Here is a 24,908-nt window from a genome sequence, read left to right on the forward strand (position 1 = left end):
AGATATACAACAGAATATCACACCAATCTGGCACAAAAATTGACGTCCATTTTGAAGAATTTTTGCAACAATTCGTTCACAATATTAGATGACTTTGGCACTTACAGCTCTATATCTGTCATCAAGATCATCCCTTTCCCACTGATGTCTCTGAAAGCTACGATAAAGGAAAATCACTTTTAAATCTCATTTCAAGAAACGATTACAAATGAGCTTGCCAAAATCATTTTGTACATACACCATTGAAATGCAAAATTGGCTCACAGTAGGCTCAGTTAATTCATTCTTTATAAGTACTGAAATTCAGTTCAAGCATCCACAGAAAAGACATCTGTGAGTCGATCATTTTTTCAACTCAGCCAAGACAAAACCTTCCTAGATGTCCTGGCTGGGCAGATATATGAAGTCATCACATCCTAGCACTGCTCACTCCTGCACAAACCACACAGGGATGCCTGTACAGCGCCCTCATCCAAACCCAAATACCTCTTTCTCTGCATCTCTGCTTCCCTCTCTTCATCACTTCTTTCCCACACCCTTCCATCAACCACCAGATTGACCTGGATCCCAATGTCCTTTGTTGCCTTCCGCTGTGACAACTGTCTTTCTGCCTCCGACAGTCGCTGTCTCAGCTGTTGCTCTGATGTTCTGGATGCTTTGTAGCGAGACTGTAGCTCTTGGTACGTCTACAAAACAGAAGAAAACTCTGTCAGATACATGTACACCTGTGAGTAGTTTCATTGGTCATAATGAACTCACATCTATGACAATTTAATCCACTCTAACCCTCTGAGGTGGGTGAAACATCATATTGAAATATGAGGAATGAGTAACAGTAGGAAGTATACATGTTGGTGATTTACATGTTCACGTAAGCACGACAAGGCCAAATAAAACTGCACAGTGGTCCATGCACGTGTGTACCACTCACAGTTCACATGACAGATTTTCAGTTGAATAAACACAAAATGTGCAGCATGAAAGTAAACATCTTGTGTATGGGTGCACTACAGCTGGTGCTAGTTAGAGCAGTAATGTACTCTCAGCACTGAGGACTTCTGCATAATATACATGCAGAGTCTCCAATAGATGAAAATAAATTAGAACTGATATTAGGCTATGTAACTTAAAGCCTTACAATGAATGCCTTTTAATGCATTGATAAACTTGCCATTTGAAAAGAAGAAACTTCGATCTTGTGTGCATCTTCTTGGTTCTTTAAAACTGAAGACAAAGAAAAAAGATCTTAAGCAGTCAATTTGTGTAGGAACTGCAACCCACATTTAACAAAATGGAATAATCCAGATAATTTCAAATTCTCACCACAGATAGCTAAAATGACCTCTAATGTTAACCACATGCTGCCGGGCACCTGGTTTCGGGTACCCTGGGTTTATACGCAAAGCCGGGCTGCCGAAATTGGACAAAAGAGCTGGGCCTTGTAACAAAAGACCGTACTCGGAACAAACAAACGAAATGCTGGGAATTGCCAACATTTTTTCAGTTATCAATAGCGGAGGAAATCCGTCATTGTTTTGAAAGATTACACCAAGATTGTGGATTTACACCAAGATTGAAAGATTGTGGCATTTAGTGTGAGTGGATTACCACTGGGGACAAAAGTGCTCCAGCGATAAATGATACAAAACCGCTGCACACTAATCTGGCCCCTATTGACAAGACGTCAGCAGTGCACTGTGCCAGGTTTGGGAACAAAAGAAACTTTTCTAACACTGCACAACCTGGGCTCTTTTTACCAGGCGGCAGGCCTGGCAGAAATACTCGAGCATCAATAGATGTTGTCTGTCCGATTAGAGTAGCCACCAGACAGTCATTTGTGTGGGTGTAAATGTCCAGTAAATGAAGTTACGATTTTTTTAAGAATCTTGAAAATGGAAAATCTTGAAAACCCCCTGGTTTTACATCATGCAACTTCAAAATAACTCCGGCAGCAAGAGGTTAAGGGGAGTTTGAGAGAAGTATGATGTGGAGATTAAAAATACAACCGATACCTTTCTGTGTGTCAAATTGCAATGTTTGTAGCTGTTGTATGACATCTGCCTGTTGGTTTGCATGCTCCATGGCCTTGCTGTTGGTGGTCTGTATATCAGATATCTCCTTCCTACAACATTCCAAATAATTACTTGTTGCTATTCTAATTATCTCCGTTGCCCTCAATAGGATGCCGTGTTTTGACATGCTGTCTAGCGTTAACAATCAACTCTACACCGGGTAAGGAGAAGCCAGCTTTTGTTTTCACCATTTCACTGATTTCAACCAAGTCCAATACTACACAGGCTTATCCACTTTCTTTACAGAATCAATCATGGAAAGGAAAGTCACTGTGGGCAAATATACCAAAGAAATGCCTTCACTTGTGAATTCCAAAGATCAGTGACCTTTTGTGTCCAATTACTGATGGCAATTCAGCCTCCATGTACAGAAGCAGTCTCAAGAGAGTGCCATACTATAGGCCTTTCCACAGAGGCTCCAAGACCATAGAATGAACACGTCCCTTGCATCTTTGGGCGGTGTCCAAGTGTGACATTTTACTGTCCCTGTTACACCTGACCTGTGTCATTTGACATGGAAATATCATTCAAATTGGTTTCAAACTATTTTCATTTGTTTGGCAGGTAATTTGCATTAATTCATCACTCTTGGAATTACAAAATATGTTCTGAACTTACAAAAATTATATGTCAGGTGTGACAGGGACACACAAAAAATTGGACCCCTAATTTATAGAATGACCTACATTGTATGCAGGCCAAAAAAATGAAATCCATTGCCACTTGATCCTAATGTATTCCCAAATTAAGCAAGAAGTCTCAGAAGTACACAGCTGGTATGAACATAGTCTGACCATGAATTGACCTAATAAACCAGTAAAAAATTAACCAAAACAACACACTTTGGACAGTTCTATGACAATAATTTGCAAATGTGCTTTTGTTATTAGGGCATAAACTAAACTGATGACCTGGGATAGTTGAGGACAGACAGAAGTGAAAATTGTATTTCACTTTTCAGAGATATGAATTCAAACAATATCGCATCATGCAAGGCAATATATTTCTGCTAACAAACGAGAATGAAACACAACCGAGTATGACCTCTCACCTCAGTTTGCTGGATTCCTTTTGCTGTTCAACAAGCTCACTTCTCTTTTTCCTCAGCTCCTCTTGAAGCCGACGCACCGTCCCCTCCAACTCCTTCATTTTCTGCAAGTGTCCATCTTCCTAACAAATCCAATTCACCAATGCACATCAGTAAGCTGATCAGTCTAAAATACACTTCTGAGATCCTGATCAAACTGTTGGTGCAATTACGCAACAGTCAGGTTGCCGTCAACATTTAGGACTTAACTGATAACCGTGACCATTTACAATGACTGACATTTGTACACTGGTAGTTGGTGATGAGCCAATTTAGTGTTCACACAGAGCATTACAATCCAAATGAAGCGCATCTGAGGTCATTCAAGAAGAGCAATACTTGTGCCCGGGGTCTGCCCTATCAGCATGGCAATACAGTGACTCTCGTGTGCGCTATGATTTCAAATGACCACACCTTTTTGAAAATACCAAATTGGCTTCTAAAGACTAACTTACTACCAATGAAAATGTTCGGGAATTTCAAGATGTGAAATAAAACTTGGCAGCATTTCAATTTTCTCTGGGAAAAGTCAACATCAAAACAGTAGTAACAATGGATAAATGGCCTTTAAAAAGAGCTAAATCTCAACACATTCAACCATATTTTCCTAGAATGGCTACAGTAACCTCAAGTGAGTATACTTGTAGGTATGCATGCACTGATATCATGTGTTTGCATGGAGTCAACCAGTGTGACCTCAATTGCCACAGTGAAACAGCACAGGGAAATGGCTCAGTGACTTTTATGCAGAACCTCTACAGTACCTTGGCAATTGACAAAACAAGATGATGTATCGCCTTTGGCTCTCCACTAGAAATAAGATTCATCACTGAGCAGAAACTTGTGCTAAAACTCCTCAAACTTAAAACAGTGAGGAATAAAAGTATGATGCACTGACCTCACGAGCTGCCTTCTGGGCAGTTTGTGTGATTGCTTCAATATCCTTCTCAAGGTCCTATAAATCAGAGCATACTCAAACGTTTAATCCATGGGCAAATGTTGGAAATAACAACTTCAGATGAATTTAACCAATCATCCCCAAACAAAAAGGATGCAGGAAGTTCTACACAGCAAGAACCAAGATGTAGATGTCTCGTAGCAGCAGGGTAGGTTGCCTTTAATTTCATCCAGCAAAATCTGTCAAAACCTCCAGCTTAAGTTTGAAATATGAGAGAGGCAGCTAATGTTCTAAATTCTTGAACAGTAACAAACCTAAAACATGTTTATTACAACTGACACATGCAGGTACCTATCCACCCTGAGCTAAAGTGCACCCCAAAGCGGCAAAAGAACGACAGATGGTAGTAAGTTTTCCAAGCGGGTTCTTGCTCACATTCTGAGTGTACGCCAAGACCACACATTCTGGAGTAAATTTGTCACGCGTACTCAGCATGCTCCTCATCAAATGCGCCCCTGATCTCCATTATAAACACGCGCCTCTGCAGCGAGTACCAAAAAACGCGCCCTTTTTTGTTTCGCTCGCAACGGATAGATCTATAACTAGACAGCTTTTGAATGTGGAGACCAAATATGGTTAATTAACTCCTATCAAAATACAAACCTTTATTTTATTTTGGAAGTCCAAGTTGGTGGCCTGTAGCCGGATTGTGGACTGCTTTTCCTTCTCAAGCTCAATGGTTACGCTGGTGATCTGTCTCTCACACTCTAAACAGGCGGCCAAAATATTCAAGAGTTGTTGAAACACTTCATCATAGCAAAGATGGACAAGCACTAACATGCAACACCCTGCAAAGGTGAGGATATGAGGATATGACAAATCATTCTTTCCAGTTATTGACGGAGTACCTTTCTTTTCATTTTGGAGTTTCTCCAGGGTTTCTTTGTTGATCACTTCAGTATTTTTTAGCCGAACATCTTTGGACTGGAGCTGCAAAGAAAGCATAGGGTCATATCACTCTCACTTAAATCAACGTTCAAGCACTTCCAAATTGTTTCAGACCCAACTCTACAGACAAACTTGGAACTAAATTTTCTTCAGTCCAGGGGCCGAATTATCAAGTTAGGCATTCAGCTTTTCTTGGAACAGAGAAAACACTGAAACAGATGATTCACTAACCCAAAAACCTGATCCTTGAAGCAAGTTGAGCTGCATCAGTTTAACAGTGAACGCCTTTAACAAAATGGAAACTCTCTTCACCTCTTTGAAAGACGTGTTTCACCATGTGAGAAAACTTCAAAGCATAATTCCTATTGTAAAATATCCCAACACAGTGAAATATCATATCTTGAGAAGCTAAGAGTTAGATAAAGTCCTCAGAGAGGTCATTTTAAGGACTTTTGTTACCAGCTGTTCTAGCTGCAGTTGTTTCTCCTTCAGCAGCTGGTTTTCTTTTTGGAATTTCTTCTTTTCATCATCCACTTCAATTTTCCTGAAAGGAAGCAAAATTCACCAAGACAAAACAAACACTTAATCGACAAGTATAAATCTGCAAATAAATTCTTTTCCAGTTATATCAAAAGGAATAATTAGAACAAATAATCCACAATACAAAGTAAAATATCAATAAATTTACCTTGAAACAAAGCCTTTGAGTTCATCTTGCTGTTGAGACAACAGCTGTCGGGGAAAAAGCAACCGTTAACCCATCAAGTACATACAAGTATCTCTATGTTTTAAACTAAATAACTCTTTACATCTCATGTCGACCATGAATGTCACGGACCAAGCCATTACCACATCTGCAATCAATCAAGAGAAAATGAATGCACTGACCTTTTTACAACTTTTTAATTTTTCATTTTTATCCCTTTGCCAACACAATTTATCATGCAATGCACTGCCAGATTTTTCACAGACCTTGTTGAAAAACTTTCCTAAGCATATTCAGATTAGACTCGAACCCAAGCCCTCATGGGTTCAACAATCACATGTATCGCAAGCAAAAACATACCTCAAAAGAAAAACCCATGTTAAGTCAGCTGCCCAAGTTGGAACAAGCTTCTTCTTGTTTTAAATGGCGGAGTGTCGATGAAGAGTTTCATTTTTGATTGTTCTTACCCTTTCCAATTCTGCGATGCGGTCATCCTTAATTTGTAAGATCTCTAGAACTTTCCGATCCTTCAACTCTGCTTTCTCTTTCTCCCTGCGAATGGCATGAAATAAAAACGGAATCAATTCAAATTCAATATCGACAATCAAATCAAAACTCTTCCTTCAATGTCTTCAAAGAGTTCTTTATTACATGTGTAACAGTGTGAGGAAAGAAAGAATGGTTATCATAAATGCGACCATAATTTTATTTTGACTGACCTTTGGACAACTAAACTGATTGCCTGTGTCACATCTGGGTTGGCAACCTGTAGTCTCTTCCACAGAGACCAAACAAACTCCTTGTCAGCCTGTAGAGAAAATGGTCAAAGAAAAAGGGAACAATGACACGGCTAAGAAAAACCTGTCAGTTGTAGATATAGTTCAGAAACTTTAAATGAATGTGGAACAATATTGTTTGTGTATTGTATGACCGTGAAGACACACCCCAAAAGAAGTAGATCTTGTTGGTTTTCAAACTTTTGTAAATCATAAATTGATAGGAACATCTTCATGCATTATTTTATTATATTTGAATTACTTGTGGAGAAACAGGTTTAACAGGACTTTAACGAAAGAGTTCCATTCACAGACATCAATTGACACCTTTAGGACTTTTTTAGGACATGTTATCATGTTCTGATGGCTAGTAAAGCACTACAAACGAAAATTAGTGACATCCATATTTGGAACTTTTACCGACCAGGAAATAAAATTTAGAGGTTTGACTGATGCGGTAGGGGGGGGAGAACACGGAAGGCATGGGAATGAAAATGTTACCTGACACTGTGACAGTTCTTCAGACAAAGCCCGATTCTGGGCTTGGAGTTGACTGAGTTCTGATGAAGTCATGGGCTATAACAACAAAGATACATTTCTAAGAAAATGCTACATGTACAAGTTTATAAATGATAGTTTCATTTTATGTATGTTATAAACTTGTTGAATATTTCTTTACCAAGAGTATTAAAAACTGTTATTGGCACAATAGGCTAGCTATGGGCTCCACCAAAAGTAAAAAACTTTGGAAAGAGTTCCATATACGGACAACACTTACTGCCCCTGTGCACATATGAAAGACTTTCTTTAGCTAAATTTCACTCTTTAGGACGTCATCACTTTACTCGAGGTTTTTACAACTTTTAAAGGGAAAATTAGTGTTTCAGAATATGGAACTCTCTCCAAAGTTTTCAAAACATTATATTGCAAACAAAATTGTCCTGACATAACTAACATAATTAACCAAATACAAAATTTTAACTGAACATCAAGAATTCTTTTGTGTGATTCCAAAGCACGGTTTCTTCAAAGAAGCTGGATTTTAAAACTAAACAGCTAAATAAACCTAAGTATAAGCCTATACAATTTTGATTTAAGTTAAAATAGTCCTGCTGTTTTTAACATCTTACAGTATATTCATTTATTTAATTTAATTCTATTAGAATATATGTTCATACATGTACATATACATGTAGTTAGTAGTATTGGAAGAGAAGGCCCTTTGGGTAACAGTTATCAAGTTAGCTTCAGTCTTTGTCCTTGCAATCTTTACATGTGTTGTCTCTTGTTCAGTATACTGTTCTTCCACGAATGCCAAATAAATAATAATAAATAAATGAATAAATATTATAAAGTTCTATTCATCTTGTCTCTCCCCCCATGGACGTCCTTTTTTCGTCCTTCTCTTTTATTTAGTTTAGTTCCCTGTGTCTTCTGGTGGTAGGAGGGCCCGTTAGAGGTACTTGACACCTGTTCCATCACTTGCAACGCACTGGCTCATTTAAGTCAGTTAGGACTGTCCTCAGTCTTTTATTGGGCTGTCGTGTAGTTTTGCAATTTAATGGATTTTAGTATTGATAGGCTAACAGATGTAGGCCTATATCTGGTACCTATTTTATATGTTGTTGGCAAGTAGAAAGTGTAGGCCTATTAAAGTAACATAAGTAAATAAATAAATTGGCTGCGGGGCGGACGTCTAACCCCACAGTTCTGGGAGATTGTAAATTTGGGGACCTTGTTCCTATAATAGTAGGGAGAATTACATTTTAAGTTTTGAATTGACCTTGGTAGATGACTGTGCCATCATGCTCAATAACTGTAGGGCTAATGTTGTCAAAAAAGGGCAGGGTTATGAGTTTTGGGGGAAATTTTGAGGGGAAACTGTGAGTGGTTTAACACATGACAAATGGTGAATTCAGATTTGCATGGTTAGTTTATCAGTAAAAAAAAGTCACATTTTCTCACAATTTACAATTTAAATTTCCAACAAATTGGATCAGCGCAATAAAGAGAGTGTTGCCTTTCTTTTTGGGGGAGGCGGGGGGACTTACCAGTTTTGCAGGATTAAAATGTCAAAAAATGGGGGTCCCCAAGTATACAGTCCCCCGGTTCTGGGGGTATGACTCTTCCAGAAGATCACTCGGCACCGCCATGCCCGTGGGCCTACGTGCATAGCCTACGGCACATTTTCACTTCGGTTCAGGGACTAGGCCTATAAACGTTCATTTTTCTCGGGCCCAGGTTATGTTTCAGCAATTCTCAGAGCTCCCAATAGTAAGTCAGACACGATATACCATCTGCACTGTACCTTCAGTTTCAAACTGGTGTAAAACTCAAAACATCCTCACAAAGTCGTACTCGATCGCTCTGGACGTTCTGGGCATTATCTCCTGGAAATTGGACACTTCGACGGTTTGAAATAACCGCGGCTTCCGCGCTATCTGCGCTATGCTTTTGTGCGATGTTTGTTCAAGCACCAGTCTATTTTGGTGTCGCATTTTGTCAATGTCAAAAAAACGTCATAAGAATGTGTACAAAAGCCACGACGCGCGCAGTGGAGACGATACACGCGCTGTGTTTTACGTGCACACTGTGTGTTGGTCGTCTGCTTTATGCTAGCGCTCGTTGTATGGCCAAGCTACTCACTGTACCGCACTGGGAATTTCACAATGGCAACGGTGAGTAAATGCCACATTTTCTCAGTTTTAATGACAGCCACTTGCATTTTTACGTACACATATCTACTGCCACTGAGTGCCTTTACTTTGCTGGTGAATTCTTGAGCGGTTGGATGTGTTTAGGTGTGATATTTTCCGAGGCATTTCAGGCGGTTTTGCGACAGGTCAACAGCGGCGCCAGGCTCGTCAGCGCTGACGACACGATTGACATACATGGACGACAAAATGCAGCTGGCTCTTCATGGGCTATCTTGCCATTTCACCGTTAATATAAGACCTCTGTGGTGTTCAGTGTATCTATTCTCCCAGTGATTTCTTCATTTCGGGGTACGCTGTCGAGAATGTCGTCTGATCAGTTTATGTGAAAGCCAGTGTCCGTGTCATCTTGCATGTCTTGCCTAATTAATTGTGAACGTTTCCCATTCACTGCATCAGTTGTTGTAAACCATTTGCCAACTTGCGTTACAATTAAAACTGTTTTTCTTGTTAAATTTTTGTCAAATTGTTGAAGTTTTCCAGGTTCCTCGAAAGTCTGATTTATTATCTTTAGTCGGCCTATGTTTGTGTCTTTCTAAACTTCTTGGAAACTTTTTTTTTCCAAGGTTCCTAATCGTAGTTTTCTACAAATGTGCATGCATGCCTAGATCACCAGTTTCGTTGGGTGTTCCTTTCAAGTGCGACTTCATGATGCATAATGTCGGGGTCATTATCATGAGACGCACAGCACTGGCGTGTCGTGGCACGTATCAAAGGCGGGCTACAGACAACCGACAACGGTGGGTCAGTTCACTGAGGGCTGGTGCCGTGCTAGCGCTCACGGGCCCGGAGGGATTCTGTCGGTGCTAGAATTTACAGAGCTCTCCCATAACAAAATTTCCCCAATGGAAAGAAAAACTTGTTACTCTGTCAAAATATGTACAGTACATAGGCCAAGCAGCACGAGGATGTTCATTTGTAGTAAACATTGTTTCATCTCTTTGTACTTCGCATATCTTTATTATTTTGGGGAGGGCCTTTCTAATTGTCACATAGGTATGTAGTCACTGTATTGAGTCCAGGGGATACATGTTTTCAATTACTTTTGGAGGAGAATGGTTATTGTTTTATAATTTGGTGCATTTTAAAAATATTATCTACTGTTTAAACTTTTTTGACAGGAAGAACATTTGGATATTATTTCAGAATCAGACGAGTGAAATGGAGGTTATGATCTTAAGCAAATGCAATACATTTTTGTAGTCTCTGGAGAGTCTGTGCTGTCCACAGCTACTCTGACGTTTGACAAATACCAGGATTTGGCTTTTAACATGAAGAAAAATCTTAAAAATCAACTCATTGGCTAGATTCAATACATCCTAGAGAGTTTCCATCAAGCTGTTCCTACTGTCACTGGTATACACATTTACCATTTTGTGGTGTTGTGTAATCTTGCCATTATTAGTTGAAAATGTGCAACTCTCAACTGAAATTGGTTTTTTTTTTTTTTGCTTTTTGTTAAACTAGAAAAACCACATTATGCTCATATGACCCATTTTCTTCTTAATGTGATTGATGACTCTAAGCATTACCTATGGTGGCCCTAGAGGGACATCGCCAATTGTCAATATTGACATCAATATTCATGACCGAATTCAAGACTCGCTCTCTGGTCGCGAATATTACCATCAATATTTGCGACCAAAATTCACGACTCGCTCTTCAGTCGCGAATACTGACATCAATATTTGCAACCAAATTCATGATTCGTATCTCTGGTCGCAAATATTGCAGCTACCAAGGCGGAAATGAAGTGTTCACGCGTACACACAATGACCTACATTTGTCGACTTGATCTTGTTTTGACACCAAAGAGGGGGTACAATTTAAAAAAGAAATTGCTGTGTCCACAGCCGAGCAACTTTTCTCTGTACCTGGTTTACCAGAAAAAAATTGGCGGCAATATTTGCAACCAGAGATCCAACGAGTCATGCATTTTGTCACAAATATTGGCGTCAACACTCGCGACGGAAGAGCAAGTCGTAAATTTTGGTCGCAAATATTGACAGCAATATTCGCGACCGAAGAGTGGGTCATAAATTTGGTTGCAAACAATATCGATGATTGGCGATGTCCCACCAGGGCCACCATAATTACCTGTTTTTATTAATACACCAATAATTTCATAGGCAACCATGCTGGAAAAAAATACGTAAAGAATTCAGAGTCTGCTATCAGAGAAACAAAGTATGAACATGTAATGTATAATATTTTCAAAAACTACTGCAAACTGCTTGCTGGCTACAAGTAACCTAAAATATAAATCAAGAAAGTGCGAGGACCTGATGTTTCAATCCTAGAAGAATCTTTCTCAAAGGCAGAAAAAATATGAGACTGGGTTTTATTTGTTACTGCAAGCCACTTTTTAAACAAATGATTGAACAGTTTGATGAGCTTGTTATGACCCAGTTTACCCCAAGTATAAGACATTTCTGATCCTTTAATGCATTTTTCTTGTAAAGAAAAAAATCCAACTCAGACGACATACCGGAGGCTTTTGCGGGTGACCGGGAATCCCTCTGCATTAGCAGTGAAGCCTCTAGCCCAGGAGTCCGGCTTGCATGCCAGATGGTGGGAATCGATAGATAATTATAACGATGATCCAGTGCATGATTTATCGGAGCCACTTCCTTGCCCTGAGCAGGAGTGGGGCAGTCTGATGCAGAGGAGGGAGGGAGGGAGGGGGGGTCAGAAGGTTCTAGTCTGTCTGAGCTGGGGAGATCTGCCAGAAACAAGAAAAGCTATGTGCCAGTGTCTGACATTTTGTTGTGTCTTGTGTATTGTATAGGAAGGGTTGTCAAGGGCCTTGGTTCGTCAGCCCCTCCCTGTCAGTACTAGTGTGTACTCCATAAGCCAGCGTTCTTGTCCTATCCATTCTCAGACACTTTACTGCTTAGTTGGATGCATGTCATTTTTCTTAGTTCTTGATTGAAATCATTCATTGCAGTGTGTCTGGAATTGTTTTTTTGTCACGGTGCATTTTTGAGTTCTATCATTCCTGGGCAACTTCAGGCATAACATCTGAGTGAAATGGAGCGAGATTCTAACTTTGTTTATAGTTTACTGCTTACCTGTAACCCTCAGGACTGGAAAAAAATCCCCAATCTACAGGTTCCTTTTAGTTGTACTATTAGATTAATAAAGATGTTGTATCTCTATCCAATTGCCACTTTCATTTCTCCAGAAGTAATTATCATTTTAGTTCAGTATTTACACTTTTAGGTGGGAATCAGCTCTGTATTGTGTGAAAAAAAGTGATAGAAGGTTTACGGGCAAAGTAATAGCATCAAACACAGAAACAGAATTACAGTTTAAATTCAAGTTGGTCTGAATTCCATATTTGCTTAACACAGACAGAAACTCATTGCTTATAAGAATGATTTGGCCAGGACATGGATTGCAAAATTTGGCAAAATGTGTGTACAGAAAATGCTGTGAGCGCCTCATCATCCACCCTACAAGGACAGCTTTTTGTGACTCTTCAGTTTCCACATTACACATTAGTTGAACATAAACCTTTAAGGTGCTGTCTGTAGTCTTCGACAGATATTAAAGAAGAGGCTACTTTAATCTCTCCAAGCATAGATTTCTACGATTCCGAATTTGTTCCTTATTTTATGAATTAGAATTTAGAACGTACCGTATTGGCTGTGTTTTTTTTTCCCTTGTTCAGTGGCATTTCTCGTATGATGGCCTTGTCGGGCATAGGTTATAGGCGTGTAGCATTTCAAAATTGGAATGGCCTACTTTGTCCATTTTGAGAGAACGGATCTTGATGTGTAGTAGTAATGCCTAAATTTCCTGTCTCAGACCTTGAAGATAAATAGCTAATTAACACTTCCCTTTGATAATTCAACCAATTAATTGAAGTCAACAATCTGATGAAAGCTTGCTCGAGATTAGTAGGGAAAATTCATGGAAATTTGGGATTGACTGTAAATGATTACTTTGTCAGAATGAAGTGCTCTGTGCAAGTGAATTCAGTGTGGATGTATACTGTAATTGATATTTTTTTCCTGCGTTTCTGTTAACGGATCAATGGTTCAAGCTTTTCTGTACCACAGAGCACATGTTACTGATCCTGAGTATCATGTATAGTGGGCTGGACAGTACAAATAAGCAAAGCACTTCAAATGTTTGTACATGTATAAGCAACAAGTCATATTAAAACATTTTGTGTTGTTTCATTCTCAAGCAAAGGACGCATTTCCAAGGTCTGTTCATTTCAGACACGTAATCTCTTATTTTTTTTGTTTCTCAAACTTTCTCTGTTTTGGGTTTTTTGTTTTTGTTTTGCTATAGTCCATTCGTTGCACACTTCCCACCTGTTCATGTGAGTGTTTTGCCCCGGGAAAGAGTCAGCTGAGAACTTGCGAGCAGTGTCGGCACGGCTGGGTTGCACATGGTTAGTAGAAAGATATATTCAATAGGTTTTCGTTTCTCTTCTGTAAAGTATGGTAGATGAAAATGAACTTATATTTAAAATGTGTTAAAAAAATCGCCTGATTTGGATGACATCACGAGCTGTCTGTTTGGGTTCTGTCCCAGTGATGTCCATTTCTTTTTTAGTTTCAGTTTATCAAACTTTATCAAACATGAAAGACAAATCATGAAGGTTTCAGACAGAGCATATAATAAAGAAACTTTCTGGAAGATGTTTGATGTATGTCAAGTTGAACATGGAATGTGAAAGTTGTGCACATTTTCTGAATTTATTAAGCTAATAAATGGAAACATAATTAGGAGACTTTTGTTGAAAATGAGAATAGGGCTATATGTGAAAATGACCGTTAGGGTTAATGATGATGGTCGGTATGATATGACTGCAAACAAAGCTGTCCGTTAAAAAGGTCCAAATTGAGATGTACTCGATGCCTGGAGTTCTTGAAGAAGCAGATTTAGAGACCACATGTTTTTAGATCTTCGCAGGACCCTAGTCTAAACTCTGAGATAATTGACATTGCTTGCCACTGAGGCATCCCTGTGTATCCTCCTCCCCCTTCGTCACCTGAACACCTTGCAGCCTTGGACAAGCTCTCCACCGGCCACGCCTTCCCTTCCCTGCTGGCGGAGGTGGTCCATTCGGACATCGCCTTTGACGTGGCCAGCCTGATGCTGTACGGCGCCCAGGCTGCCCCCGTCCGCCTGCGGATTCTCCTGGATCGACTGTTCAGTGTGCTGAAGAGCCAAGAGGTGGATAGGATACTGCTGGGGTTGGGATGGAGTCAGGAGGACTACGCAAGAGGCTACATTCTGCAGGTCGGCGCTTGAGGCTATTGACAAAATACTACAAATGACTGTTATTGTTGGAATAGAATAGCAATTCCAAATTGGGATCAAAATTTTGAAAACTTTTGTGGACAAGCTACTTCCTTAAAATCAGTCCATCAGTTCACACAAATTCATCTTGGATAAGTTGAGGCAGATCAAAGCATCTAAAGATTTGATCTAAATGAAATCATGGAATCCTACTTTAATTCTCAATTTAAGGATCAAGTTAAATTATTATTTGTTTCAATAACATTGAATCAAGATCATCCATTCTTCCAACTTCCTGCAGCCATAAAGCCTGCGGTTTAACCTTTTCTCTTCTTTTCCCAACTTCCTCATATACCCTGCAGGATCAAGATGGGAAAGTCTTGCAACATTGGAATGTTGCTACCAGGGAAGAGGAACTTGTCATCCTCAATCAGTTCCTTCGTTTTGGAGAGACCAAGTCCATTGCTGAAGTCATGCTACAAGACCTCCAATCTGTGGACTCCCAGTCAGTCCAGAAAAAAAATGAGTCAGATATCAGAGCTTTTATCGAGCGCATCAGTGGAAGACACAATCTGAACAGTACATGCGACACGCCGGATATTGAGATTCTGCCACCAACCCCTCCATCCTTGAGAACTTTGGCAAAACGACAAGATAACGAGGGGCGTATTTCAGGTAAGACTCAGACTGTTGCTGAGGGAGAGGGTAGTTGTCAGGATGGCGGCATGCCGGCTCACAACATCCACCTCGCCAACTTGGAACAGACTGTCTTAAAAGCAGGGGTGATTCAACCCCCACCACGGCTCCGCGGCAGGATGGCAACCCTCAATTCCAATCCACATACTCCAAAGAGATCCTCTGCCACTGCAATTAATTCAACTCATGATGTACCGTCCACAAGTGGATCAAGTGCTCCGACGGTATTAAACAGCAGTGTTAGTATGTTCCCAGCATCTGCCAAACGATTTTCTTCATTCTCTTTTAAAAGCCACAGAAAGACAACGCTCTCAAAGAGACGAAGTTGGACCCCATATTCATCTGTTGCAAATAGCAAGCAGGTCAAATGTAACACTTGCAACAAGTGGTTTTATGATAAAGGAACCTGGAAAATTCACTTTGGAGCTGTTCACCTCAAAGTGAAGTACAGGTGTACCGTGGAGGGATGCAACATGGCGTTCAGCTCACTGCGAAGTCGTAATCGCCACAGTGCCAACCCTAGTCCACGGATTCACAGGTTTGTGTCCAACAGTCGCCGTGGTAGTAAACAGCGGGTTGGCTTGTGGAGGGATGCACAGCTGCAGCTTGAGAATCGAGAAAAGGATGACCACAGGGAAGACATCAATGATGATGATGTTACCATGGTAACTGATGATGTCACCTCAATTTCTGAGAACAAGGCGTCTGTTGCGTATGGTGATAAGTATTTAGATGGCAAAGATGGTGAAGAAAAGCAAGGCAACTGTGTTGCTAACAGCACTGTAATATCACCCAACAACTCAACCTCTGAAATGACTAGTGCATCTGAAACAATCAAGCAGCCAAATTCACCTGAAAATAATGCAGAGCTGGCAAATATTAAGGAGGAGACCGAAGATTTCATGGAAACATCTGAGCCAGTGGAATCCCAGCCAATTGCCAAGGATGTCAGACCTTCAGACAACTCAGAGCAATCACAGCTGACCAGAGACTCGCCATCGTTTGCTGTGCACCACTTCAAGAAACGTAAGAGCAATGCCCCTAGGAAATTTTTCATCCCTAAGCAAGAGGAGGATGAAGACTGCCAAGTGGAAGGTGTGATATTTAAGACGGAAGACACGGAAGTACAAGAGGATGATGTGCAAGATGCTGAGGAGGACGAAACAGGAATAGATTTGGAAGAGATCACCGAGTACGAAGCCACTTCTCATGAAGACAGTGACCGTCCGTCAAATGAGTATCATTACGTCCCACCTGGCGCCTTTGGTCAAAAAGAACGACCATCAGCTGAGCGAGTATCAATGAACCGATCTCAGAACATTGAAAACCTGCACCTGGAGCAAGATAGAATTCGCAGTCAGGTAGCAGAGCAGCTCGGGATCGGAATTGATACTTGCTTCTATATGAATGCTGATGGCCTGCCTTCCTGCTATCTCTGTGGCAAGACCTTCCAGAGTAAGCAGACCGTCAAGGTTCATTACCAGAATGTCCATCTTAAGCTCATGCATGCTTGTACTATCGAGGGATGCAATGCCATGTTTCCCTCCAGGCGCAGTCGGGATCGCCACAGCACCAACTTTAATCTCCACCGCAAGCTTTTTGAGAAGGGGGTTCCTCTGAAGGATGGCTTCGATCAAACTCAGCCTCCAAATCTGACCTACTGCCCTCCACTCGGGCAAGCGACCGACCTGACGCAAGGTTCAAGCCACAGCCTCTCCGACTCCAGCAGCACCAATTCTTCTGAAGGAGTCAAAAGTCGGCTCAAGCAACCCAGACTGGATTCCAGTCTGGGCACAGATGCCATTGATAACGGCCACCGCCAACCATCACCAAATGAAATTGATCTCCAGCTGACCAGACAAGAGCTTCCACCATCCTCAAGGCACCGATATGCCATGCAAGACAACACTGCTACATCTTCTTCATATCATGCTTCCACCCAACAACAGCGCTACATCATGCAAGTGGATCAAAACGGTTTGTCCCCACTGGCATACAGCCAAACGTTCAACTCAACACCCATCCCACCTGCCAAAGATCTGTACCCCTTGAAATTTGTGGGCAACCTGATCTGTAATATCTGCAAGAAGGCATACAGTACCAAAGACACCTTGCGAACTCACTACAAAAACATCCACCTGAGAGAAATGCACAAATGCACTGTGCAGGGCTGTAATCTCATGTTTTCATCAGTCCGTAGCAGAAATAGACACAGTCAGAATCCGAACTTGCATAGACACTGTCTCAATTCTGATGATAATCCTGGTGGAACTGACCCAGTAGATGTGTAGCAATGGAGTTCTCCAGGAGGTACATTCTGTCAACCAACACAGAGGATTTAACAGTGACATTTTAGGCCATTTCCGAAATGGGTTTCCAGAGCTACGGCTAGGTCTGTGGTCTGCTATGCTTCTCCATGTATTTTCAATGGAGTGAAGACTTAGACCTACTGTAGCCCCAGACAACAGATTCGGATGCAGCCCTAATATTGGGGCCTTGATACAAGTTTGTCCTGCTTTAAATTATTTAACTAAACTTTGTAGATATGTACGTTTAAACTCTGAACATGCTCATTTCTAGACCTTGACACAGCTGCAAATGTAATTTATTTCTTTCAATTAAATGAATCCCATGTGTGTACACCAACTTGCTGCTTTATTGTGCAAGTTGAAAACAGGTTTTGAACGGAAGTCTTTTTCATGTCAAGACAAATATACCGTGTTTAATATTTATTAATTCTAATTGCATCGGCATTACACACTGTGATGCCATGTTCATGATTCATAAAGAAAAAATCAATTGATCGAAGCTATAGTCTTTAGATTGATTTCTTAGTTTTGTAATCTCAACCTTTTTATTGAAACCTGGGATAAATTTGAACAATTTGGAAAACTTGTGTAAACCAAATGTGACATTCTTCCCAGCCGAAGACATACAGGGTGTACCAGGAAAAAACAAACCCTGAGGAAAGGGGTTAATATGCCCAAACCATGAGATATGATTATAATGTATAAGGATGTCTGAATAGTAGAAGCAGTATTCTTTCTAATGATACCTTGATGGTATCCTTCCTGCCATGCATGACTGAACACCATTGTCTTGAAAATGGGGCATCCAAACTCAGTTGTAACACTTTGGATAAACCAGTGAATGAAGTTTTCCTCTGTCATGCTTGTCCTGGTTGAAAGTGATAATAAAAGGTCATGTTAATGAGGAATGAGGGACAATTGGTCACTTTCAAGTTATGCAATAATCTGGTTTAAATGTGTTGACCTGCCCCGAGGTAGGCCAGTGCAGTGTTGTAAAGTGTTTGAAGCGACATGGTGCAACTTGCCAAAGAGCAAGGAGTGTTTGTCGTGACAAAATTTCTTGAAAACAAGAGCTTTCAAGCCACCCAGCAGGCTGCATTTAGGGAAGCAGCCTTCCCTGATAGGGATCCACCGGCAAAGTCGACCATCTGGTAAAATGTGCACAAATACTGAGAACATGGGACAAGCCTTAATTTGAATAAGGGTCATTCGGGAAGGAGGCGCACAGTGCGAACTCCTGAAAACGTTGCTGCAGTTCAACAGCAACTTGTCGAACAGCCAATGGGAACCAGTTGCAGGAGGCATGGACTTGGACATGCGGAAGGTGTACATCGGTGCATAATTAACTGTGAATTACGTAATGTGTAAATAATCGGTGTGCCCCTGATATCTTATCCAGGACAAGCATGACAGAGGACAACCTCATTCACTGGTTTATCCCAAGTGTTACAACTGAGTTTGGATGCCCCATTTTCTAGACAATGGTATTCCATCATGCATGACGGGAGGGATACCATCAAGGTATCATTAGAAAGAATACTGCTTCTACTTTGTGGAGATCCTTATACATTATAATCATATGTCATGGTTTGGGCATATTAACCCCTTTCCTCAGGGTTTGTTTGTTGTTTTTTTTCTGGGTCACCCTGTATGAAAACTCAGTCCCCTGTCGTCAGTTGAATGTGAAGTATTGCAAACTGGAATGTAAAAAGTGTTGGGCAAACTAAAATAAGGAGATGAGTCTGTGTTAACACAGACGTTTTCAAATATTATCGCTATTTATTAACTTATTAAATGTAACTCATGCTTTCAGCACAGCTCATGCATGCAGGTACAGAAGTAAGATGTAGGCAGCAAGATGGGCATGAAAGCAGCATATTTTCCAAATGTCCACAATAGTTGTTTTCATTTACACGTTTTTTTCACCCCAGGCATTGTATGAGAATTTCATGAAGAAAAGACAGATGAAAATGGAATATGCCATGCATTTGTTCAACTGACCATGTACTTTAAAACCAACAAAAGGAACATCCAAAACAGAGATTTGATGTATAATATTCATTTAGGAGTCTTCAAAAAAGGGGGCAATCCTTTTTTCCCTTTCATTTTCACAACCATGCAAAGAGTACCTTTTTGGCCCTCTTTCCTGACACAGGAGTGAACAAGAGGGGGAAAAACTGATTTCAGTGCTAAATTTTATCATCAGTTTTAATATTTTGAAAAGTACACATGGTCTCCTAACACCCCCCCAACAGATAGTTTGTACACGCGTGAAATGTTTTATTTTAAAAAGCCCCTTACTAAAATACCTGTGGGACCAGGCAAATTACTGGCTTAGGGATGAGTTGTGGGCAACTGTTGGGGCTTAAAAGAACAGCCATAAATGTTGTTGGCAAGCCTGTGTTTTAATTCGGTATGCCAAGAGCTTGTAAAAATGGTTAAAACAAAAAATGTATTTATACTGGTAGTATACCAAAATAATTTACAATTTTGGTACAACCGTAATATAACCATGATTGCAATGGGAAATATAAAGTACACATTTGGCGTCATAGCTTAACATGCTTGTGAATTACATTCAGTCCGTTGGGCTTGCTTTTAAAACCCTCGCTCGGCATTTTAGACACAAAATCCAGTATGTTGAAAAAGTAAGATATTTTTAGAGGGTTTATTTCTTGCTTAAATTTTTTGACGGCTTCCAACACAACTTGAGAAATTTGCATACTTTGTACATGTACCTAATGCCCTTTTCATTTTTGTTTATATTTGGAACTTAAAGAAACACTGCAGTCAGTGATTTTTCTCATTTTTTCTCATGATCCTTTTGGGATGGGTCTTATTCAAGAAAGGCAGTTTCAGGGTGCATGAAAAGAATCACTTCTTCATATTGATGCGTGAAGTTCATGTAGACCTACTGTCCCCCAAGTTTCAGGAAGAACACAGAGATGAACAGTTCCATCAGTTTTCCATGTCCTTGTAGGATTAATTACCCAAGCCAAGTGTTTGCATTTCCAACTGCTTCTATAAACATTGTGTGGGACGATTGTGATCCTGTACCCACTGCATTAATCATTGCAATTTCCCCCCCCCATAAAAAAAAAGAAAATTGGAAACTAGCCATATTTTCAATGTGTTTCCATTCCTCATCTTTACATGAACAGTCTCTCCTCTGAGTGAGTCAGTCTTGTGTCTTTAGTCTTAATACTGTCGCTTGAAATCTAAGTACAGGCTTGTTCTTGGTATCTGTGACAGAAGCAAAATCTGTAATGCCGCGAACAGTTGATGCACATGATGACCTAAGTGTGGGACAAACTTTTCTGTGAAAGATGCCATCTGGAAAGGTTGTCAGCCAAGATGGACTGTCAGTGGGTTGATGGAGATGGAGGAATGAAGAATTACACACCATCAGAAATAGTAAAAGAAAAAATGAAAATGGTGTACTTTTGAGAACTGGCTTGGTTGATCAACATCTTAAATTTATTTCTCTGGTAAGGCTGGCTGTGCAGTAAGTAGGCTTAAGAAAAACATTTACAGTGGATAAGAATTATTCAGAAATCTGGCATTTTTCAAAGAACGAATCAATCTTCATGTCATATTTTTTTCATTGTTTTTCTTGGGCTGGTTACATAGTGTACTTTTGAGAACGTCTGGCTTGGCTTACCAAATCGTCAATTGAGTTTTCCGGGAAGACTGGCTATGCAGTAACTGGGCTTAATACGAAGAACATTTACTGGGAATAAGAATTCAGAAATCTGACATTTTTCAAAGAAGGAAGCCATCTTCATGTCTTTTTTTAATTGTTTTTTCTGAGGCCAGTTTCAAAGGGTTACAAAGTAAATCATAAAACCAATGTATGGCTCACATCAGACTATTACTTGAGTTTACATTGTTGAAAAGGAGTGGACAAAAAGTCTAGAAGTTACTTTGAAATGCAGCTGATATACAGGAAATAAACAATCAATGTTGGTGTCACTATTTTTAACGCCACTGATAAATGAAATGGCAATTATACTTCCTGCTCATAAAATGGACATTTTTCATCTTTTGCTGAACCCCTCAAAAGCAATGTTGATGTTTTTTCACAATAGTGTTGCATACCTGCAGCTAGATGTTGTAGGGCAGACAGGGTGGAGTCAAGGGTGAGGGGCAAAGGAAAGAAAACATTTGCATATTCAAAAGATAAATTCACCTTGTGTTCCCCTTCAGATGTGACGTTTTACCTATTCTTATCACCAGGCACCATTGTCCTCATGGCAGCAGTCTGTATAACCTGTGATGTGTTAAGGACTTCATTACACGTCTGATGTTCGTGGTATTTCCTGCGGAAATATTGTCATTGCTCATTGAGTTTACTTGATTGAGTACATTTGTATTGAAAATGAAATTTACAATTTTGTACAAAACATTAGGGAAGAAAATATGAAGATTTAATTTAACATGATAAATCAACAGTATGCATTTTTCTGATTCACTCAATCATCTGACTTCCTCGAAAAGAAATATCTTAATTTTGTATTGTTTTTCCCCAGATTTACTTGAAATACCACAAACTGTTGGCTAATCGAGCAAAGAAAATTGCAAATCTTTACTGTAGTGGTGCCTCACTCACATGCAGGTCATCCACATGCATTAATATCACTTCAATTAATAGGATATTGTCAAAATACTCCAGTGGCTTTTGAAAGGGCAACAAATTATTCTGAAAGTTGATCTTTCAGGTGTCAGTTGTCCTGTTTCTCACAATATCATAGGGAGAGGAATAAATATACTCCAGGCATATCATTCACTTCATGCATCAGTGATTATGTTGTTTTTTGATGTCACTTAGGTCCTTTTACCACTCAGCCATTGGGTGACATCCAACAGACCAGAATACACATATGACAAGTGGTGCCACATTTTCATTGACTGTCACAGCAAATGGCTGCCTCTATCGGTGGCAGTTTCAGAACAGGTGGAAGCATTGAGCCTGTACAGTAATGGGATCTCCTTGGGTAAAGTCTACAAATGAACCAGATTGGATGTCTTGGTGTTTGGGGCTGCAATTCCACACAATACACTCACCCATCAGAATTTGAGGTTGCAGTCACTGAGAATTGAACAGTGCCCCTGCATAAATGGCTAGGACATATTGTCTAGAATAAATATGCAATTCAAGAAAGCCAAATACATTTAACCCTTTAAGCATGAATTTCATTTCAAACTTTCCTACTTTTTTTTTTTCAAACAGTGAACATGTATGTACGTGTACACCACACAAATATTTTACCTTATGCATCTGAATGTTTGTAATTATTTTTGTCTGATTTTAGGAATGTTCATGAAGATTTCAGTGACTTTTTTAAGTTATTATTATTTTTTTTATATAACAGGTTTTGCCCTTACCCAACATATACATTGATAAACACTGTATGCTCAGTTTTTGTTCGAGAGCTTGCAAAAAATTCACAAGCTTATTCGGGTGGTACTCGAACCCACGACCTCCTGCTTATTAGTGCAGATGTCTCAACCACCAAGCTTGCCAGGGTCGGCTGGCAGGTCCGAGTCAGGTGAAGCAGCGGGTACCGCAAACTATTTATTTATTATTTTACATGTAAAGAAGTCATTTCAGTGTCTGAGTAATTGCATGCCTGACGAGCTGAATATGTAAGACTCAAATATCATGAGGTATTTACAATGTATTCAGTCCGTACATTAGCATTTTATTTGCATATGAATGGACTTTGGTAGTCCGGTGAAAGTTCCTCCCATCTGAAGAAAGTAACATTTTGTTTGACAAATGCATCTTGTGGTATTCAATAAATAGCTAATGAGCAACATAAAGATTTGTGCTGTTAGTTTATTATTTAAGATCAACAGTTTAAAGTCACTCTCCTCATAAATGCCATTCTCAATCCCAAACATGTTCCAAAATTTGATACTTTTGATTCTTCCAAAATATCTGCTACACTGAGATTTCTTGAATGTTTTCATAGTTTTGTTTAAATAACATGTGTTGCTTTTATGGAGGCTGGGGGCAGACATACAGTTTTTGAGGTTAAAGTTCATGGAGTAGCATTTTTAAATTGTTTTCAAATTTTGTACAGTCAAAACCACCCCCCCAACAAAAATTTGACAATATCGTTCTGTTTTTCTCACTAGCCAAGATGCTGCACAATTCTCCAAGGGTCGTCAGGATCAAAACAATTTTTACAATTGGGTCTTTGGAAGAGTTTGTCCTTCAAACTTCCTTTCCAAAAATTGTTAAAATTAACTTGAATAGCTTTGGGTGAGGTACATGTACGGTTACTTGATGTCCCCTACCTTTGGTTTCAGTTCAAGAATTCTTTGTAGTAATTTGTTGTTGTTTTCCATGGAGTTTGTGGTTTTTTATCCTCAAGTGCCTTCTACTAATCAAGCATGTCCTAGATTAGAAGGGTGTATCAAGAACTTGTTTCCTCTCTGAGCCAGTAGCTACTTCAGCAAGGGGGAAGGGGTCGCATCAGGACAAGGTGGTGTTGGGCTTATTAGAAGGGAGGGACGAGGGGCAAAGAGGCAATGAGCCGAATTCACTATCTCTCCTGACAAGTGTTCATCATCTGTATCCGTTTCCACATCACGCAACGACTGACATTTCCAGGCCGTCATGTGTACGTTAACCAAGCCAGCGTTTCAAAGTTGCGCTTCCTATAAAAAGTTCTTTCTCCTTCCAAGGCAGGCTGCTATTTCAGAACTTCAGCTTGCACAAATGAAAACATCTGCTTAGTTTAATTGTTTTACCTGGAATGGCTAGGAAATCTCATTTACTGACAAGTATTTTGAGCCATCAGCTATACTCCCCAGTGTGCCATTAGTGTTACTGACGGACCTCTTAAAATAGTCATGACATTTGTATGCATGTTCCTTGCCACCCAAATGCTTTACTGAGTGCAAAAGTTTTGCAGAGTACCAGTGCGCAGTCTTGATACGGGCTTTTTACGTAGAAAGGATTATTACGAAAATGTTTGCTTATTTCTGGACACTGAACTTTTGCTGCATGCCTTGAACGAGGAAGATATTAGGAATCTGGGAACATGCCTCCAGACAGGGTTTTTTAGGCTTAATGGTGCAATTCACTGTAGGATGTACTATGAATATAAGCCTTTTTAATTAGCAGTAACACTTTTTTCAACATTTAGAAACACCACTAAGCATAATTAAGATCAATGGGTCATTTTATAATTTTGGGGGCCATGCTTTTTCTGTTCGTGTTACATCTGTCATTTGATTTTTAATGTTTAGAACTCATTGTTTAATTTCCAAAACGAATTAAATACTGCAAATTACCTGCCAAACAAAAATAGTTTGAAATTAATTTCAGTGATACATCCCTTGTCAATTAAACTTGTCAGATGGTATACATGTCAGAGGTAACAGGGATGGAAAAATATCACACTTTGGACCCCAAATTTATAGAATGACCCA

At 39.9% G+C, this 24,908-nt stretch overlaps 2 protein-coding genes across 5 annotated transcripts in view; one reads left to right on the forward strand and one right to left on the reverse strand.

Moving 5' to 3' along the window:
- cntln (centlein) overlaps nucleotides 1-8,950 on the reverse strand; it is an 82,129-nt gene extending 73,179 nt beyond the window's left edge. For 2 of the 3 annotated variants that reach the window (XM_087136578.1, XM_087136580.1), the window contains exons 1-14: nucleotides 8,796-8,950; nucleotides 6,989-7,063; nucleotides 6,431-6,519; nucleotides 6,179-6,263; nucleotides 5,694-5,737; nucleotides 5,465-5,549; nucleotides 4,966-5,047; nucleotides 4,721-4,824; nucleotides 4,058-4,114; nucleotides 3,124-3,242; nucleotides 2,013-2,122; nucleotides 1,172-1,224; nucleotides 487-686; nucleotides 106-157 (exon numbers count right to left, since the gene is read on the reverse strand). In XM_087136578.1, the coding sequence (XP_086992704.1) occupies nucleotides 106-157; nucleotides 487-686; nucleotides 1,172-1,224; nucleotides 2,013-2,122; nucleotides 3,124-3,242; nucleotides 4,058-4,114; nucleotides 4,721-4,824; nucleotides 4,966-5,047; nucleotides 5,465-5,549; nucleotides 5,694-5,737; nucleotides 6,179-6,263; nucleotides 6,431-6,519; nucleotides 6,989-7,060 (1,152 nt within the window). In that variant the 5' untranslated portion in view covers nucleotides 7,061-7,063; nucleotides 8,796-8,950. The other variant, XM_087136579.1, reaches the window with a different exon arrangement.
- Nucleotides 8,951-8,965: 15 nt separating this feature from the next.
- The window catches only part of LOC147798983 (zinc finger protein basonuclin-2-like), a 35,665-nt gene continuing 19,722 nt past the window's right edge, over nucleotides 8,966-24,908 (forward strand). Inside the window, exons 1-4 of one of the 2 annotated variants that reach the window (XM_087136581.1) lie at nucleotides 8,966-9,165; nucleotides 13,504-13,606; nucleotides 14,225-14,460; nucleotides 14,823-17,964. In XM_087136581.1, the coding sequence (XP_086992707.1) occupies nucleotides 9,100-9,165; nucleotides 13,504-13,606; nucleotides 14,225-14,460; nucleotides 14,823-17,447 (3,030 nt within the window). In that variant the 5' untranslated portion in view covers nucleotides 8,966-9,099 and the 3' untranslated portion in view covers nucleotides 17,448-17,964. Of the gene's footprint in view, nucleotides 9,166-13,503; nucleotides 13,607-14,224; nucleotides 14,461-14,822; nucleotides 17,965-24,908 lie in introns of those variants that run through there. The other variant, XM_087136582.1, reaches the window with a different exon arrangement.

This window comes from Acanthaster planci, linkage group LG05 (assembly GCF_054643075.1).
Source record: "Acanthaster planci isolate LZ-2023a linkage group LG05, COTS_SCS, whole genome shotgun sequence".
Classification (NCBI taxonomy): Eukaryota; Metazoa; Echinodermata; class Asteroidea; order Valvatida; family Acanthasteridae; genus Acanthaster; species Acanthaster planci.